The sequence below is a fragment of the Dendropsophus ebraccatus genome, chromosome 12 (assembly GCF_027789765.1).
Source record: "Dendropsophus ebraccatus isolate aDenEbr1 chromosome 12, aDenEbr1.pat, whole genome shotgun sequence".
Taxonomy (NCBI): Eukaryota; Metazoa; Chordata; class Amphibia; order Anura; family Hylidae; genus Dendropsophus; species Dendropsophus ebraccatus.
The window spans coordinates 86,915,368-86,936,840 of NC_091465.1; the positions used below are offsets into that span (position 1 = coordinate 86,915,368).

General features: G+C 43.2%; 1 protein-coding gene and 1 long non-coding RNA gene across 6 annotated transcripts in view; one reads left to right on the plus strand and one right to left on the minus strand.

Moving 5' to 3' along the window:
- LOC138770140 (uncharacterized) overlaps nucleotides 1-21,473 on the plus strand; it is a 181,352-nt gene that overhangs the window by 43,222 nt on the left and 116,657 nt on the right. Inside the window, exon 5 of one of the 5 annotated variants that reach the window (XR_011359410.1) lies at nucleotides 17,564-17,811. The exons of the other annotated variants lie outside the window; for them this stretch is intronic. This is a non-coding gene — a long non-coding RNA (uncharacterized lncRNA). Of the gene's footprint in view, nucleotides 1-17,563; nucleotides 17,812-21,473 lie in introns of those variants that run through there. 5 annotated transcript variants of the gene reach the window in all.
- ARHGEF19 (Rho guanine nucleotide exchange factor 19) overlaps nucleotides 12,194-21,473 on the minus strand; it is a 66,862-nt gene continuing 57,582 nt past the window's right edge. The window contains exons 13-16 of the mRNA XM_069949076.1: nucleotides 20,869-21,027; nucleotides 20,543-20,622; nucleotides 16,708-16,812; nucleotides 12,194-12,912 (exon numbers count right to left, since the gene is read on the minus strand). Coding sequence (XP_069805177.1) covers nucleotides 12,755-12,912; nucleotides 16,708-16,812; nucleotides 20,543-20,622; nucleotides 20,869-21,027 — 502 coding nt within the window. The 3' untranslated portion in view covers nucleotides 12,194-12,754. The remainder of the gene's footprint in view (nucleotides 12,913-16,707; nucleotides 16,813-20,542; nucleotides 20,623-20,868; nucleotides 21,028-21,473) is intronic.

Below are 21,473 nucleotides of genomic sequence, written 5' to 3' on the forward strand. Positions count from 1 at the left end.
CTGTCCAGAGCAGAGAGCACTGTGTCAGACTGGAGAGAATACACTACTTCCTGCAGGGCACACAGCAGCTGATAAGTACTGAAAGACTAGAGATTTTAAAATAGAAATAAATTACACATCTATATAACTTTCTGAAACCAGTCAATTTGAAAGAAAAAAAATAAATAAAGATGGTCACCGGGGTACCCCTTTAACATAATGTATGGCTCTACAGGGGTATCTGTCATGTTCTCACCTTGCACGGTTTAACACATTGGGGGACATTTATTAAGTCCGGTGTTTTCTGCGCCGGACTTAAAAATGCCCCTGCATCTCCGGCGCTACGGAGATTTATGTAGAGGCGCACTGCCTCTACATAAATCCTGTGCAAGCCGCTGCGCACGGCCGGAAACCTACGCCAGCTGAGGACTGGAGTAGGTTTTCGGCGTATCTCTTGGCGCCCCCTCCACACTCCCTTCCCGCCCCCCGGCGTACCCGGTGGAAAGTGCCGAGTTGCGAATATTTTATACACAAAACGCCCATTTGCGAATAAAATATTCGCAAATCGGCAATTTCCGCAAAAAAATACGCATTTTTTTCTTGATACATGTCCCCCATTGTGTTGATGTTTTGGAGCAAATAAAATTTGATATTTTGGATGCTGGCAATGTAAAACCTCTTGGATAGACATGTCTGTGAACCTTCATCTTTGTATGGATCATTTTACAGCCTGTGCGGTCAGCCATTTTGTATTAGTTTTTTTTCTTGGATTCCATGCAGCACATGATCACATTGTTCAGTGGCTCCTACTGGTCCACTATAGCACTTTACTTACTAGAACCTTATACCAGTGAGAATGACCCTGCTTCCCCATGACATACTTACTCTGTTCTGCTGGATAGAAGTAATAAATCACTGAAAAGATGAATATAGATTGGTTTGCTGGCCAGGCGTGGTCGGTGACCAATGCCCAACTCTTGGAAAAATATCCTCACAAGTTCTCCGTGCTGAACAAGGACACGACCCCTGGAGATGAGGGGAACGGACTGCAAAAGAAAAAGTCCAGCAATTACAACAAAATTGGGGTCGGATCCAGGGGGAACCAACCATGGAAGCTGGGCTAGGGTCAATGGAGACATCAGCATAGGCAAAGGGCAAGCAACATAGAAATAATGAATGTGCACATTGTTCTGCAGAGTCTACTCCGGTATGGAGGTGTGTGTAGAGGGATTGCAGCACTCCCATTCTTTGTGCATCCCTGGGCAAACAACTGTGCCATGCCTTCTGTGAAGGGTGGGAGCCCATGTACAGGACAAGAAGATCAGGCATTTTCCATTTTCCATTGGGTCATCAGACAACTATAAGAGAAGACCGGATGTAAGGGGTAAGAGTAATGAAGAGCCTTCACCTTGGTGTGCTGGAAATCCATCCTCTTCTCCAGTAAGACCAGTTCTTCTGTCTGTATCATATACCTCACCCCCTCATTACATTGGGATACAATCTGTGGATATAGAACATGGCCAGGACTGTAAAGAGTATTACACTCTGCCACTATACATGGCCAGGACTGTAAAGAGTATTACACTCTGCCACTATTGAGGTGTAATACATTATGCCGATGTTTAACTCAAATTTTTGTGACTGCCCAAAGTTTATCACAGTGGCCTATGCTGTATGATGGATTTACTAAATCCTTACTCAGTGCTATCCTTATTGGTTGTGTTGGAGGCCCAAGAACTGACTACCCCGTCCACTATTCCTTCTGGGGAGTTGACTGCATTAGGTGAATGTGATGCAAAAACTGGTTCATGGACTATTGACTGGTTCATTGACTGTTCATGATCCCTGCACTCACCTCTCCAACAGCAGATACGGCATTTTGAACAGACGACAACAACTCCATGTTACTCTGTGCCAACTTTAGGATATTCTGTAAGAAAACAGCATTGGTTGCAATCTAGGTGAGCATTCTAAACCCCTAGAGGACACAGACACCCCTCTACCTCCAGCAGAATCTTCAGGCGAGTTATCCGCTGAAATGGGAGAACCAGGAAAGATTTCAGCAGTTGTCTCTTGCACACCGGCTCCTCCTCCAGTTTTTGGAGAACTTGTAGGAATCTTCCATTTTCTCGACTGGTAGAACAACAGACACAAAGGACAGTCAGTGATTACTAAAGTCTGTTCTGATCACCTTATAATTATTATTACACATATTTGGTAACCTGTAACATTAAATTGCAGAGTTTTGCAGATATGAAGATATCATGGAAGCTGTAAAGCTGAGTGATAACCATAGCCGAGCCCTGGAGGCAGATGTACCCATTACCAGTCATTCACTACCCAGCTGGGGCTATTTACAACTTTCATCTGGCCAACCTGTGAGATAGCTGTAATGGCTCCCATATTGGTCTTCACTTTCTAAAAAGATCTGTGCAGGAAGAGGCAGAGTTTGGTGAGGAGTGCCCCTTCAGACCTTCTTAAATTACGAAGAGATGACCATGTTGCATGACTACACACCGGTATTATAAATAGCACATGGAAGTTGGGGCCCCTATTTCAGATTATACAGTGGGAACAAGGAAACATATGCTTTTTAATGCATCTGTGCTCAGTGAAGCAATAAGTGGCGCTCTCTGGTGTAGGGCCACGTATGGTAAAGGACCCATGTTTTCCTAAACGGAGAGGCTTACATCAGTTGTTGCATCAGCTTCTCTTGGTACATTTGGTTGGTCACATAAGGAATGTAAGCTCTCTGGAACTCAGGACAATGTCTCAGAACCCGCTCTCCGATATCACACAGGTATATATCCTTCTCCAAACCTTCTTCTAGATCCAGAAGAAATCTAAAGATATCAGTAAAAAAAAGTCAGTTGCAAACATTTAAGCCTGCCAAAATAGACACGAGCGCCACCAACCTAAGTATATAGTGATACGTACCTCTCGCTAACCTCCCGAACACTGGGAAGATTGGAGAACAGGGTGTGCTTATCCGAGGTGCCCAGACATTCCTGTAGTCGCCGTGATTTCTGGAAGTGGCCAATGGCTACAGACAGACTGCGCTGGTAGGAGGCCTCTGACGTCACCACCTCGAAAATAGTCTGTGGGCAAAGACCCGGAAAAAAAAGGGAGCGACAACTTCACAGGGTCAGGCTAACAGAGATTAACCTCAAGTCTTATGGATGCTTTATGCGAACAGAGCACCTTGTATAATGTGAACCAGGCTCCGATAGTAACTCCACATTTCACAGCATAAATCTACACACAATGGCAAAGAGCTGTGCTTTTCTTATATGGCGCTGAAATTGAGATATTTCATTGTTCTCCATTCACATTCAAAGCCAAATGCTAAATTCAAAGCCCCATAATGCACTGCCATGAGATCAGAGACAAGCGGCATGGTTCTTAGGGTAGCTCTGAATGTGATAGATAAGAAAACCATCACAAAAAGCTCATCATGAAGTCGTGTGGAGTTTCCCTTCATTGCCTTTACAGTGACATCTTTGGTTTTGACTATTGTATTATTGTAGAATGTAAGTAGTATTCCAGATACTGTATATAAGTGACAATGAGACTTCCCAGGTCCAAAACCTCCTGAATATATAGCATCAGCTTAGAGAGCAAAACTACGTTTGCACATTTTTGGACCCTCCCCAAGGGTGACAGGACACTGGATAGAAATGTTGCAGACACCATAGCGGACTACCCTACCGGTCAAACCGCGTGGCCAAAGTTAGAACCATCACAACCTGGTAATGCCATACTATGACTTGATGAGAAAACCCCTTTTATATAAGGATTATTCATCCAGCGCTCACATACCTCCTGGAGTTGCCGCTTTTGGGGGCTCATAGTTTGAGCGATTCCCTTCCCTTTAACTTCAGGGAGTTCCTGCCACAAGGATGAGATGTAATATGGCTGGCTTCCATTGTTCACATGACCTCCAAGTACAGAGGAAGAGAGGAGACCCGTAAAAGAGAAGGCGTTTTCTATCGAGAAGGTAGATGGGGACAGGGCCGGGGCTCCCTTAGTGTAATACACACAGTAGTCTTGATAAAGTGGCTCTGAACAAGGAACAAGACAGAACATGAGCAATCGTAGACATTTACACAACCACACCAAGAGAGAACCCCTAAAACAAACTCTACTAACGTGTGTGCACAAACTTAGACTCCTTCCTCTTCCACCGGCGAGACTCCTTCATCAGCCGCCCAATCAGGCTAAGTACAAAGACATTGTTATCAGCACAGAAATCGATGACATTCGCTGGTCTCAGAGGGGCCCTAAAGTAACATCTCAACACATCATAGAGATTTGATGAATGCCGGGTTATAGGGTCCCATCAGCAATACTGAGGGAGGTTTGTGACCCCTTAGTGACTTTTATGTGTGGTCAATGTCATCTAAAGAATTTAATGAAGCACTCAGAGAAATGGACTCCTCCGCCTCACAACACTGATGGGGATCAATTACCCAAGATGCCTGACCATAAAGGAGCAGATCGGCAATACAAGAAAATCCAATGCACAAATTTTAGGGAATGCTTTGTTTTTGCTCTGGTTTTACAACTTCCTATATTTTTCACAAAGTCTCCTATATGGGGGATCACCAACATCATGTAAGGATTGCAATTTCTCATATGTAATGTTTATATCAGATTTCTGCAGGAGTATTGCATAGTAAAATAGTTAACAAGGTTGAAAGACGACAAGAGTCCATCAAGTTCAACCTAGGGAAACCCTACTGTGTTAATACAGGGGGGACTGCAAAACCCCCCATGAGGCAGACTACAATCGCCCCCACCACAGAGAGAAAACTCCCCCCCTCCCCCCCCCCCCCCCCCCCAAACTCCAATGGCAATTGCAGGATTGCAATTGTGTGGCAATTGTTGATAAGTATGTAGAAGACATTATGACTATTAGAATGGGTGGTGGGGTCCTCTACATATGTGTCCAGCTGTGCTGTGTATCTAGTCTATGGTGGGTAGTACCTGGGTTCTGGGGGGGTTGTCACGCCTGGTGGCTCAGGCATTTTCATCTGAAGAGATGGGCTTTGTGAGGTGTTGTCTGGAGGAGCCTCCTGTACACCAGTCTTTGCGTCCTCTGTGTCTTGGGGTCCCGTAGAAGAAACGCTTGGAGGAGTCGTACAAAAAGGAGGTAGGTAGATGGGATTGTTAAAGACTTTAGATTCGCCTGGAAGGATATTACGGACAAAACTGTTCAAGCTTTCTGGTTTAGATACCTCCAGACAACGAGTACATTCAGCCTCTTAACCGGCCAAGGACAATCAAGACTTCAAGACTCCACCCATGACTACAGAGGATTGTTGGGGAGAATATAACCCAAAGGAAACCTTTTACATCTGGGTGTAATCTAGATATTACCAGGTGATCTTGTAAATCTATTGCTTTACTTTAGGTACATGACCATATTGGTTTTAGTATTGGACTGTACAGGTTGGCCAAACTGGTGCATAGGTTTCTTGGGGAGAATATCTGTGTATATATGGAGGCTGGACGTGTCTCTGTACTGAAGTGCTCAGGGCTCTGCCTGAACAAGAGTCTCTGTAAATATGGCTGATCTATACCACTGACATCTCACTGTATGGGCATACGGTTGCACTTTGTGCTTATTTCAGGAGCTGTTCCCAGCCTGTAGGATAAGCAGAGGCTGATGAACATGACCGAAACAGAGCTTTACTTTGATTAGCCCCCGAGTTACATCAGGTCTCATACTTCTGCCACATCCAGAGCTGCATTCACAATTCTGGTTTCTGCCACCGAAAAGCCCAGTGTATATGCAAAAAAATAAAAGGGTTCATGGGGCCTCAGTTGCAAGTCCCAAAACACCGTAATAGCCAGATATCCCTGCGGGGAAGGAAACCTGTTGCCAAGGGGTGCCTCCTAGTGGGGAGATCCCCAAACCACCCTGATACGTAGCTCAGTTGTGATTATTGGGACACAAATAGGGAAACTAAAAACCAGTGAGTGAGCTCCACTTATAATGCCAGGAATAGCTGAACGTATGGAGAATGTAGAGAATAGGAGATTCCTCATGTGCTTTTCTGTAAGGGCTGTAGGGTGGAGTGTGACCTTTGTGTAATGGAGGCCGCTCCTCTGGAGTGGACATTGTGCATGGAGCACCCGCTCATTGTTATACATACATTAATCTGTTTGTTACATGGTTCCTTCTAGTGTTTGCCTACTGGTGTCCCCACATCTCTACACAGGGGATAATCCGGCCATAGCATCCTTCACCTCTTTAGTTTCATCCCACTGATCCCCCTACGCTCCCGATAAGGTGTGTTACCCCCACACTAATCCCCACTAATCCCTTATATACACTGTGCAACAATGACTGCTCTCCCTGTAACCCATGGGGGACTGTGAGCTCAGTAGCTTGGAGGGTAGAATTGTGAGCACTATAACTGACCCCCTGACCACCCCCCCCCCCCCCCCCAGTGTCTATTGGTGGAGCTTCTCCCAAAACACTCGCATTTCGGTGAAATCCATTTATGTTTGTTATAAAGCTGGGTGGCAACTAGAGCTGAGCGAACTTCAGAACATTGAGACCAATGTTCGTCATTCAACTCCGACATCTGGGGAAATTGGATGCCCCCCTAGGGCTGCCAGGAAAAGATGGATACAGCCTATGGCTGTATCCGTGTTTTCCAGGACTTTCTAGGGCAGCATCCAACTTCTCCACATGCCGGAGTTTCATGCCGAACATTCAAGTTCAGCCACGTGGCAGAACCAGGACACTTTCCTGACGTTCGCTCAGCTCTAGTGACAATCACCAGTTCAAACACCTCTACAACTCTGACGTGGATTGTCACCTGCATTCCCTCAGGCATGATCCAAGGACCTGAGTGACAACCTGCCTCATTCTAGTACAGTGGTCACAATGAAGGAAAGACAAAAAACACTCAGTGACAATTTCACACTTGCCGGTCGTTGCCTCTTAGCTTACCTGCTGTAGGGTCCTGGGCCGCATGCTGCTGTGAGGTCATCGAGCGTAAAGTGACATCATCATAAGATTTCCATTTCCCACCAGTAACCCTCTTCCTGGACTTCCGGTGACGGAATAAACGTGGCAGCAGTCCCCGCTCCTGGTATGGGTGCAGGTTCACCTGGGGTTTGCAGGCCTCAGGGCAGGAGGCGCACCGCTTCACCGTCACTTCCACAGATGGAGGAGACTCGGGATAAGAGCGTTTTCTGCAGAACAGCTCCATATCTGGGGCAGAAAGCATGTATAGCAATGTATTGTGAGTCCCCCACCCATCCACCTCCACCCCCGTCTACAGGGGGGGGGGGGGGAAGAAAAAATTATATGTATACATACACACACACACAGTGGTGCCTTGGATTATGAGTATAATTCGTTCTGGGACTGTGCTTTTAATCCAAATCCACTCTTAAACCAAAGCAAATCTTCCCATAAGAAATCACTCATATGCAGACAATTGGTTCCACACCCCAAGTATACTGATTATTTATTCTGAACAACATGTAGAAGAGATGGGACAATGAGAAACAGCTGAATCTGTGATATACAAGTTACTGTACAGTATAGCAATCAGCATGTGGTGTATAATGTATAGTAACTGTATAACCCCGATAACACAGCAGCTGGATATGTGATATATGTTACTGTACAGTATAGCAGCATGTGGTATATAATGTATAGTAACTGCATAACCCTGATAACACAGCAGCTGGATATGTGATATATAAGTTACTATACAGTATAGTAATCAGCATGTGGTGTATAATGTATAGTAACTGTATAACCCTGATAACAGCAGCTGGATATGTGATATATAAGTTACTGTACAGTATAGCAGCATGTGGTATATAATGTATAGTAACTGTATAACCCTGATAACACAGCAGCAGCTGGATATGTGATATATAAGTTACTGTACAGTGTAGCAGCATGTGGTGTATAATGTATAGTAACTGTATAACCCTGATAACACAGCAGCTGGATATGTGATATATGTTACTGTACAGTATAGCAATCAGCATGTGGTGTATAATGTATAGTAACTGCATAACCCTGATAACACTGCAGCTGGATATGTGATATATATGTTACTGTACAGTATAGCAATCAGCATGTGGTATATAATGTATAGTAACTGTATAACCCTGATAACACAGCAGCTGGATATGTGATATATAAGTTACTGTACAGTATAGCAGCATGTGGTGTATAATGTATAGTAACTGTATAACCCTGATAACACAGCAGCAGGATATGTGATATATAAGTTACTGTACAGTATAGAAGCATGTGGTATATAATGTATAGGAACTGTATAACCCTGATAACACTGCAGCAGTTTGTAGATACAGGATGGAGCTGCAGATCCCCATAATGCAGTAGTGTAGTACAACAGGCTAGAGTAGAGAAGCAAGGCTGCTGTCAGAGGTCTGTGTGGTCACATGACAGCAATGGAGAAGGGGTGTGTGCTCAGCCTGGACCAATCAGGACTGACAGACTGCAGGGAGCATAAAGGAATAAGCAGGGCAGATGTGGGCACATACATGCAGCGCTCTCTGTCCGGGGAGAGAGGGGTTACAGCTATGGAGCGATTACCTTCACAGTCCTGTCCCCTGATGTAAGCCCCAGCCTGAAGTGGATCTGCTATGATTTGGAAGGTGAGGGAGACTTCCTGGGTCAGAGTACAGGGCTGTAGACCCCGCTATGCAGACCATGCCCCTCCCCCGACTCACGCTCCCACCCAGTACCCGGAGCTCTTACATCAAAGCAATGCTCTTACACCAAGCCACAATTTTGTTACACAAAGAGCTCTTAAACCAAGGTACCACGGTGTGTGTGTGTGTATATATATATATATATATTCTGGATTGGCAATAGAATTGTTCCTAAAATACTTTGATCCTTCACGTTAATCAACCCAGAATTCTACTGCAGATTTACAATTCACATATATCACCCTCTAGAGGATTCACTGGGAACTACACCAACATGAGAGAGCATAACATCTACCACGACAGGAACAGTTGTGCTCTGCAGTCTCTATACATACAAGGCAAGAGAGGTGATACTGTACGGTGTGTGCACAATATATAATTTTTTTTTACACCCAGCATACAGGACTAGCACTGTGTGGGTATGTACAGGTTGGGAAGGGGGTATACATATCACACCAGGTTTGGATGTGGCACTGGTTTAGTGTGAGTATACAGCTCCCTCTGGTGGATGTATCTAGCCACTGCTACAAGAGGACATCGCTTCATACAGACTCCCAGTAATCTTCTCTGATCAGTATTCTCTGGGGCAGATTTAAAGGGGTTATCCAGCGCTACAAAAACATGGCCACTTTCTTCCAGAGAGCCCCACCTCTCTCCAGTTTAGGCGGCGTTTTGCTGCTCGGTTCCATTGAAGTGAATGGAGCTTAATTACAAACCACAACTGATCTGGAGACAAGAGTCGTGTTGTCTCTGAAAGAAAGTGGCCATGTTTTTGTAGCACTGGATAACCCCTTTACCAGGGAGCACAAGTCTTTATAAATGGGTCACACCTTTATCATCAGTAAGAAGCGTCCAGAGCAATGGAGCCGTTCCCAGCACAGGTAACCCCAGTAGTGACCTCTCCAGTCTGCACAACCCCCATAGAGACCTGTCAGCAGGTTACCTTGTGGATCAGCAGTTTGGCAGCATGGTGCTCAGCATTACCTGTCCTCCAGGTGGGATGGCCGCAGCTCAGCTCTGACATTAAGTAACCTCAGCTTCTCGGCTGAGATGAAGACCTGGGACGGGGCCGCACACGGCTGGAGACCGGGCTTTTATCCTCACACACATACCTGTTACTGCAGCCATTGACTTCTATGGAGGAACCGGCCTCGTATGTTTTCTTACAGATTTTGCCATGTTTTTCTGTCCCATGCTTTTTAGCTAGATTTGTGCAGACTGTGTTTTTGCATCCATCACCCGTGCGTTGTAGAACGTATTGGAGTCGTAAACGTGGACAAGAAAGAGGTGTGAACAGAGACTAATAGGGAAAGCATTTAGGTGCTGGATTTAACCCTTTCACCAGTTCTAGGAGAAATACAGCAAAATGTAGACACTGTGTTGTGAGATCCTGCTGATCACACGGCCTTGGCGGTGTCCATGGTTTTTTTAAGACTCCCTGAATCAAACACCGAGAACTCGTTCTGATAACGTTGCAGAATCCGAACATTTTGACAGATTCGCTCCACACATACTGTATGTAGAAATAATCCAAGTCCTAGAGGAGTCTGGTCCTGCTGATCCCTGATCCTTCAAACCATTAGGTGATCATACACTGCCCCCTAGTGCTCAGCCATTGATAGTGGAGGGTGAGGTCAGGATTTATTCAAATTCTCATACAACTTGGTTATTTCTGGAAGTGCGATCTCTTTCCGTATGTTTTTCACTTGCAAATGTTACACTGTATTTTTAGTGAGAGCTCGAAAGCTAAGAACCTCTCACTAGAGAAATCCTTCAGAATTACGTACAAAACTGGATGTAAGTCAGGATCGGTACAGGATCAGTAATGTATGTACACAGTGACCTCACCAGCAGAATAGTGAGTGCAGCTCTGGGGTATAATACAGGATGTAACTCAGGATCGGTAATGCAATGAATGTACACAGCGACCCCACCAGCAGAATAGCGAGTGCAGCTCTGGAGTAGAATACAGGACGTAACTCAGGATCGGTAATGTAATGAATGTACACAGCGACCCCACCAGCAGAATAGTGAGTGCAGCTCTGGAGTATAATACAGGACGTAACTCAGGATCGGTAATGTAATGAATGTACACAGCGACCCCACCAGCAGAATAGCGAGTGCAGCTCTGGAGTATAATACAGGACGTAACTCAGGATCGGTAATGTATGTACACAGTGACCTCACCAGCAGAATAGTGAGTGCAGCTCTGGAGTATAATACATGATGTATGTACTGTAGATGAGCATAGTGGGAAATGGGTAGAGGACAAGCGTGGTACTAATAAGAATAAGAAAATGGGAGATGTAAGATCTTCTCTTATTCTCCAGATACCAAAGTAACTTTCAGCTGTTCTCTCTGATCTTGCAGACCGATACCAAACCCTACTATACATTTCCTCTCCAGAGATGCGGGAGGCTGAGCAGACCCCCCGAATGGGTAGAGGCTACTGGAAGCTCAATTCGTCTCTCTTGGAAGAAGTGGAAATAAGGCAGTCCTTTGGGGATTTTCATATATATACTGTGAATATTCATAATTTTGTTGGTATCTTTATACTGTGAACGATGAGTGTTAACACTTTTGAACGATTAACAATGATTTTGAGGTCGACTCTTAAGATGTGATCAGCGACATTCGAGTCATTTCTGGTTTGTATTTTGATCATTGCTGCGTTTACACCAGAAGATTATCACTCAAATGCGAACAGTTTAACGCTTATTGTGCACAATAATCGGCCCGTGTGAAAGGCCCTTACGCCTGCCTCTTCTCTCCTGACACAATAGTCTTTTGCTTTGTGCTGTAGAGATACTAAAATGTAGGGCGTGCAGGTGCAGAACTTGGGCTTTTGGGGTGTGTGGAGCTGAGAAGCCCCATAATTGTTGGGTTTGTATAGTGCATTATATATAATTTTTTCATACGTTAGCGTATAGTACTTGTCTTTGTTTATATTGTATACATTATATATGTTTTATTTGCACCTGGGGCTGGGGTTTAGTGCTAGGCTGAGTGGTGGGTAAAGGGGGGGAGGGGGTATCTGTGGGAATTTGTTAGAACTTTCTTACCCCAGATGGTCAGTATTGTATATAGGTCGTCATTTGTTTGGAAGAATGAGTGTGGGGACAGTACACAGTTACATGTGTTTGATGATAAGTCATAGTCTATATTGTGCATGAGCACAGTGCAGGTCTATGCTGGGACTATTTCCGGTGTTCATTACCATTGCTGATCACCCTCCAGTCTGATAGAGCCGCAGTGTCCCTGATAATGTGAATGTCGAGCAGCCGGGGTTCTGCGTCACCTTGAAGCTTCAGTACATTATATTCTCGATAGGAATCTCCTACCTTTCTGCAGTGAGTTTCATCTCTGGATGTTAGAGTTACTGTATTATTACTATATAAATATGACAGGTAGCGCTCGTTGCACACCCATCCACACACAATATAGACAGCGCCGCGGATGAGGTACAGTAACAATAAAAACCACATAAAGACTGCTGTGAATGAGATTTAATTACACGGCAATGTGGAGCTATGTACAAAGTTCTCTGCGGCCGTCCCACATCTTGTGGTCTAAGGAGACTCATCATGTCCTGCTAATTATATTACATTATTATGGCGTCTCTCTCGGGGGGTTCAGCCCACCCAACATGGCCGGAATATTTCATCCTTGTGGTACTGGCAAGTTCTTGGCACTTTTGTCACTATCGTGCTACAGGTCTTCTTGTCCAGTGATCCCAAACAGGTGGCGTCTGGTTCACTTCTAGGGAGGACAATGGGAAAGTAGTCCTCAGGTAGTATAACATGGTGACTTCTGGGAGGACCAGGTTACTTTTTCCTTCCTTGGATCGGGGGAAGTTTATTGCAGCAGTCCTGTGTGACAGGTACAAAGGCCTCTTCTTTATCCCCACCAAGGTATGGGGGCTTCAAACACATTGGGGGCCCCATGAACAAACACGGGGACAGTACAACTACAGGAAGACAGCTGAAATGTACAGGACATTGAAATGTTCTATGTGCGGACCACGACCCCCATGGGACCATGTCAGTGAGTGGTCTCCAGACTACGGGGGCTTCCTCTCCAGTTTGCTGGTGGCATGCTTAATTCTTTTGTTCTCCCTCAGATTGCGCAGCCGAGCGTTCTTATTGGTGATTTCCTCCACATGAGTTGCTGGCACCCAGCCCCTCTCCCCGTCTGAAAGTCGAATACCTTCCATCCATCCTGCCAATAGATAAGTTACACGTTACGGATTGCCCCAGGCAAGGAGACAAAGTCATGTAAACGTCAAGCTAGGACAGCAGCAACACTGCAGCTTCTCAATATTCACTGGAATGTTATTAGTGTCTCTCCCATCATACTTCATAATACACTCAGGTTTCATTTCTTCTTAACCTTCTTTGCCCTCTTTGCTAGCTTTCCCCATATACAAGAATAACCACTATAATACTGCCCCTATATACAAGAATATACCTACTATAATAATGCTCCTATATACAGGAATATAACTACTATAATACTGCTCCTATATACAGGAATATAACTACTATAATACTGCTCCTATATACAGGAATATAACTACTATAATACTGCTCCTATATACAGGAATATACCTACTATAATACTGCTCCTATATAAAGGAATATACCTACTATAATACTGCCCCCTATATACAGGAATATAACTACTATAATACTGCTCCTATATACAGGAATATAACTACTATAATACTGCTCCTATATACAGGAATATACTATAATACTGCTCCTATATACAGGAATATACCTACTATAATACTGCTCCTATATAAAGGAATATAACTACTATAATACTGCTCCTATATACAGGAATATACCTACTATAATACTGCTCCTATATAAAGGAATATAACTACTATAATACTGCTCCTATATACAGGAATACAACTACTATAATACTGCTCCTATATATAGGAATATAACTACTATAATACTGCTCCTATATACAGGAATATACTACTATAATACTGCTCCCTATATACAGGGATATAACTCCTATAATACTGCTCCTATATACAGGAATATAACTACTATAATACTGCTCCTATATACAGGAATATAACTACTATAATACTGCTCCTATATACAGGAATATACTACTATAATACTGCTCCCTATATACAGGGATATAACTCCTATAATACTGCTCCTATATACAGGAATATAACTACTATAATACTGCTCCTATATACAGGAATATAACTACTATAATACTGCTCCTATATACAGGAATATAACTACTATAATACTGCTTCTATATACAGGAATATACTACTATAATACTGCCCCCTATATACAGGAATATAACTACTATAATACTGCTCCTATATACAGGAATATACTATAATACTGCTCCTATATACAGGAATATACTACTATAATATTGCTCCTATATACAGGAATATACCTACTATAATACTGCTCCAATATACAGGAATATAACTATTATAATACTGCTCCTATATACAAGAATATACCTACTATAATACTGCTCATATATACAGGAATATAACTACTATAATACTGATCCTATATACAGGAATATAACTACTATAATACTGCCTCCTATATACAGGAATATAACTACTATAATACTGCTCCTATATACAGGGATATAACTACTATAATACTGCTCCTATACACAGGAATATACCTACTATAATACTGCTCCTATATACAGGAATATACTACTATAATACTGCTCCTATACACAGGAATATACCTACTATAATACTGCTCCTATATACAGGGATATAACTACTATAATACTGCTCCTATATACAGGAATATAACTACTATAATACTGCTCCTATATACAGGAATATAACTACTATAATACTGCTCCTATATACAGGAATATAACTACTATAATACTGCTTCTATATACAGGAATATACTACTATAATACTGCCCCCTATATACAGGAATATAACTACTATAATACTGCTCCTATATACAGGAATATACTATAATACTGCTCCTATATACAGGAATATACTACTATAATATTGCTCCTATATACAGGAATATACCTACTATAATACTGCTCCAATATACAGGAATATAACTATTATAATACTGCTCCTATATACAAGAATATACCTACTATAATACTGCTCATATATACAGGAATATAACTACTATAATACTGATCCTATATACAGGAATATAACTACTATAATACTGCCTCCTATATACAGGAATATAACTACTATAATACTGCTCCTATATACAGGGATATAACTACTATAATACTGCTCCTATACACAGGAATATACCTACTATAATACTGCTCCTATATACAGGAATATACTACTATAATACTGCTCCTATACACAGGAATATACCTACTATAATACTGCTCCTATATACAGGGATATAACTACTATAATACTGCTCCTATATACAGGAATATAACTACTATAATACTGCTCCTATATACAAGAATATACCTACTATAATACTGCTCCTATATACAGGAATATACCTACTATAATACTGCCCCCTATATACAGGAATATAACTACTATAATACTGCTCCTATATACCGGAATATAACAACTATAATACTGCTCCTATATACAAGAATATACTACTATAATACTGCTCCTATATACAGGAATATACTACTATAATACTGCCCCCTATATACAGGAATATAACTGATATAGTACTGCCCACTATATACAAGAATATAAGTATATAAAGGTATAATACACACCTAATATCTAAAGTTGTCAGGTTATTTCTATACAAGTAGAATCCTTTATTATCCTCCCAAAATAATGGAATAAGTTTTTTGATATGGTGGCGTTATATGGTGCTCTGATATGGTGCTGTTATATGGTGACCTGATATGGTACCATTATATGGTGACCTGATATGGTGCTGTTATATGGTGACCTGATATGGTGCTGTTATATGGTGACCTGATATGGTACCATTATATGGTGACCTGATATGGTGCTGTTATATGGTGACCTGATATGGTACCATTATATGGTGACCTGATATGGTGCTGTTATATGGTGACCTGATATGGTACCATTATATGGTGACCTGATATGGTGCTGTTATATGGTGACCTGATATGGTGCTGTTATATGGTGACCTGATATGGTACCATTATATGGTGACCTGATATGGTGCTGTTATATGGTGACCTGATATGGTACCATTATATGGTGACCTGATATGGTGCTGTTATATGGTGACCTGATATGGTGCTGTTATATGGTGACCTGATATGGTACCATTATATGGTGACCTGATATGGTGCTGTTATATGGTGACCTGATATGGTACCATTATATGGTGACCTGATATGGTGCTGTTATATGGTGACCTGATATGGTACCATTATATGGTGACCTGATATGGTGCTGTTATATGGTGACCTGATATGGTGCTGTTATATGGTGACCTGATATGGTACCATTATATGGTGACCTGATATGGTGCCTTTATATGGTGACCTGATATGGTGCTGTTATATGGTGACCTGATATGGTGCTGTTATATGGTGACCTGATATGGTACCATTATATGGTGACCTGATATGGTGCTGTTATATGGTGACCTGATATGGTACCATTATATGGTGACCTGATATGGTACCGTTATATGGTGACCTGATATGGTACCATTATATGGTGACCTGATATGGTGCTGTTATATGGTGACCTGATATGGTACCGTTATATGGTGACCTGATATGGTGCTGTTATATGGTGACCTGATATGGTACCATTATATGGTGACCTGATATGGTGCTGTTATATGGTGACCTGATATGGTGCTGTTATATGGTGACCTGATATGGTACCGTTATATGGTGACCTGATATGGTGCCTTTATACAGTTACATCGGCAGAAAAGAGTTTCAAAATAAGGGGTTAAAACATGAAAAATAATTTGTGTCCTTGAGGCTGAAAAAGTAGCAGATCTGCTGTGATCAGTGAGTACACTGCCTCCTTCTTACCATCGCTGGTCTTGGCGGTGAGGCGGAGGATGTCGGCTTTCTCCAGGGTCAGCTCGTCGTGCTCTTGGGCGGTGTAACCTTTGATGCACTGCACTTGTGGGGCATCTGGAGGTAGAGAGAGTTGATATGTTATTATGGGGGAGCAGGAGAACTCCAGGCCTTTTATTTGGGGCCTCAGGAGGAGCAGACACAGGATTAACCCCTTGCCTCCGCAGCCTATTTTGGCCTTAATGCCCAGGGCATCACAGTTATTCTGAGATTTTTTTTCGTGACATATTCCTCTTTATGTTTGTGGTATACTTTGGTTGATACACTCAGTAGTTTTTTATAAAAAACACATTTGCGCAAAAATTAGACAAAATTTACAATCCTTCATATTCAAAATTCTCTTTTCCTAAGAAAGATAGTCATGTCACATGATCTTTTTATTAATGCAACATCTACAACATGTCTGCTTTATGGTGATGTCATTTGGTGAATGTCCTTTTACTTTTTAGGATGTTAGAGGGCTTTGAAATTTTGCAGTGATTTTAAAAATTTTCAGGAAAATGTCAAATTCAGATTTTATTAGGGACCAGTTCAGTTCTGAAGTGGATTTGTGGGGCCTGTATTATAGTTATCCCCGTAAATCCCTCCACTGTAAAAACTGCACCCCTCAAAGTATTCAAAGTAACATTCCATAAGTTTATTAACCCTTTAGGTGTTTCGCAGAGATTTAAGCAAGTTGGAGGGGAAATTTAAAATTTTCTTTTTTTTTGGCAGATATTCTATTTTATTCTATTTTTTACTCTAACACAGCAAATACTAACTGAGAAATGGAACTCACTATTCATTCTCCTTATTCCAATGTTTCTAGAAATCCCCCATATGTGGCCGCAGTGCGTCACCTGAATCAACCACAAGCCGCAGACATGACAGAGACCTGGTGAACTTTGGGGCCTTTTTTTATTTCAGTTTTTTTTTAGCCATTATACCATGTCACAGAGGTCTTGTGGTGCCAAAATATTTGTGTAAGACAAGTTGAAGTTTCTATCGGTACCATTCGGGGGGGCATGTGACACCCTGATCAATATTTATTTATTTTTTAATGAGGTGGTAGGAATAAAAAACACAATTTAGCAGGTGTTGTTCATCATTTTTTTTTGTATGCTGTTTACTATACGTCACATATGACATGCTATTGTTATTTGTCAGGTCGGTACAATTACAGTGATATCCATTTTATATCGCTTTTGTTCTATTTTATGACATTTATTCTATACATACTGTTTGTGTCTTGCATATTGTAACAGCGGTAATATTTTTCTTTTTTCGCAAATGGAGTTACGTGAGGGATTTTGTTTTGCGGCATAAGCTGACATATTTAGTGATACACCTTTTTGGGTACATATATCGGTTTGATAGCTTTTTTCTATATTTTATAGGGGGCGGGATTTACTAAAAATTTTCATTTTGGTTAGTTTTTTGTTTATTTTTTTATGGCGTTCATCGGGTGGGATAATTAATGTAACGGGTTAATAGACAGGGTCATTATGGACGCGGCAATACAAAATATGTGTACCTTATTTATAGGGGATCATTTATAAAGGAGGGATGAAGAATATGTATATTTAATTATTTATTTAATGTATTTATTTAATTAATTTTTTAATTTGTTTTAATTTATTTGTTTATGAATTTATTTATTTGTGTGTGTGTGTGTGTGTTATTTTTTATAACAATTGCAGATATATATATATATATATATATATATATATATATATATAATGCATTACAGTGCATGATGTGTGCTGTAATGCATTATATAGTGAATGAACGAGGGAGGGCATGGGGAGAGAGAGGGAGGGCATGGGGAGAGAGAGGGAGGGCATGGGGAGGGAGAGCACAGAGAGGACAGTTTGGGGGACACCCGGAGACGGACCGGAGGATGATGGCAGTGGCGGCAGGAGGAGGCAATGTGCTGCAGCCTCCTCCTGCCGCCCGATCTGCGGGAGACACAGAAACTCTCCATAGACGCTGCGGTCGCAATGACCGCGGCGTTTATGGGGTTAACTGTCCAGGAGGAGCACGGCTCCCCTCCGGGCAGTGGCAGCAGCCTCTTCCTGCTGCCCGATCTCTGCTAGGGACAGTGGGGGGAGGCAGAGAAACCATGACGTCCAGGGACGTCATGATGCAGAATGGCACTGATTTTCATGACGTCCCTGGACGTCATATTGGGGAAAGGGTTAGTGTTGTGTCTTTCAGGCTCCACACACCGTCTATGGCTCCACAGTCATTAGGTTGCTGCCAGTATTTGCCGTCATGTTGCATCACTGCCAATGAAAGCAGGGCGGAAACAGACTGCATAGGGCCCCTGTGCAATGAAAACTTGCCTGGGCCCCCCCATAAGCAAACCATGACATCACATTCCTGGCTGCCCCCATCCCCACACAATACCCCACCTGTCCCCCCCACCCCCCAGTGGCCCTCCAGGCTGCCAGCCGTGGCCCAAGTATCCAAAAGAGGAGTGCGGTATGTGGGGTGGGCAATGTGTGAGATGCACCGGCATCTTCGTGCTGGCAGGCCGCGGGTGGCAGGACAATACATTTCATCCTATGTGGCGGAGCCTGGGGCAGTGGAGGGTCCCGCTAGGCTGAAGCTCAAGCATGCTGGGCCCCTCTGTTGGCCTGGGCCCCTGTGCAGCTGAATCGGCTGCACAAGTGATATGTCCGCCACTGAATGAAAGTCTATAGGGTTGCGCAGCTGTTGCAGCAACTTGCAGGTCGCAGCACAATCACATTCACTTTTATTAATTACAATGCAGCAGTAAGAAACAGACATATGGCACCCAGCCAAAGCCCACAGGGTATTTATTTGGTGCTCAGCTTCTGGAGGGGTCTATCAGGGACCAAGATTGTGTTGTACGCATGGAAGCCACCAGCGTCATTATCTGACATTGTTCTGCTTGTGACGGGCAGCGAATGTGGACCTGATGTGTTACTGAAACGCTGACTTTGGACTACGCCAGAGAGAGGAGTCTAAAGGCCCTATTTCACTGAACGATTATCGTCCGTATTCGGACGATATTGGTCGTTATGGGCGATAATCGCCTCGTGTAATAGGCAATGATCAGCCAACATGAACCATTAGGCGGGCCCACCGCCCCTCCTGCACTGCCGAAGCGTGTAATAGGGGCGGCAGCAAGCGGAGAACGAGGAGCTGGCAGTGCTTGTTTGCTCCTCACAGTCGCCCCGTGTAATAGGGGCTTAAGAGCCCTCTAGGTTTTTGCCTCTGCAGAGTGTGCATGCTGGACTTCTGTGGCCAGAGGACACCAGGTCACTCCACAAGCATGGTCCTAGTGTGAGTAGTGGCTGGTCCCAAGAACTTGACAATCCCAGTGCAAGGCACTGTAGAACAGGCAAAATAAGTGTAGTCAGCAGGCTAGGTCATCAACGGGAGAATCAGCACGGTGACAGGGAGGGGGCAATGGTGTGGTCAATCAGGCGGAGAAGTAGGGCAGGTGGCTTCAGACATTAGCCATTTTGGGTCAGCAGTGGGAGAGCGTCAGGCTGGCTGGCAAGCGTCACAGGCCAGGAGGAACAACAATGCTGGCATAATGGACTGTGCAGGCAAAGAGGATGCAGAAACAGAGTTCTGTCTCAGCAGCATCAGACCACTCTAATGATGGAATAGAGCAATGGATAATTCAGTGCTGGTGTGAACCCAACCCATCATGTATACCGACATAACAGCCAGATACCACACAGTCCATCAGTGCCCTCCGAGGGCTTCTGTCAGTCACATCACAAGGGGCATTATCTGGTAATAGTCTCTGATAACTTCCCCACGTCCTCACCTTCACTTTCTGTCAGGTTCTCAAGGTCACTAAGTGGGTTGGAGGGATACATGGCTGAGATCCATCGCTGCTTCTGACTCCTGCATTAAGAGAAGGTGAGGTCAATGGTGTCTTGTATCATTGTATAGGGAGCAGACAGCACACAATAAACCCTCTATGTATAGATATTTACTGTCATTTTGAGGTAGGCACCTACTTAGGTGCGGCCACAGCAACACCCAATTTGCTAAACAGTCCAATATCTGACAATACCAAGCACTTTAAACAGTGTCTCATGATATTCCTCATATTACCCCATCCCCGCTGTGTTATCTACCCTCACTTACTCGCTCTGCGCCCGCAGTAGGACCTGGTGTTTCGGTTTCTGCTCGTGGCACAGCTGGACATGGAAAACTTCCCCAGGAACCTCCTGCAGCTTCCAGCTCAGATCCGTCACCTTCAGGTCACACACCTGAGCATGTGCAAAGACAGCAAAGCGGCCCAACCTGCAAAGAACATCCAAGAGGAGAAACACAGTCTATCAGCTGATACAACACAAACATAAAGCTGCAAACTGGAAAGAAACCATGATGAGGGGCAGCACCAACACTGACCCCGGGGCAGACATCTAACCATGAAGAGGAGCAGCACCAACACTGACCACTGAGGGCAGACATCTAAGGGCCCTATTTCACCGGATGATTATCGTTCAGATTATCGTTAAATCGTTCGAATCTAAAGGATAATCGTTCGGTTGAAATGCAGTTAACGATTAACGACCGAACGAGAAATTGTTGATCGCTTTATAAGACTTGGACCTATTTTTATCGTTGCTCGTTCGCAAAACGTTTGCAAATCATCCGCATTGAATAAGACATCGTTCGGTCATTCGCAGTAGATACGAACGCAATAGCGAATAAATAGCGAAGAAAAACTATCGCAATTACGATCA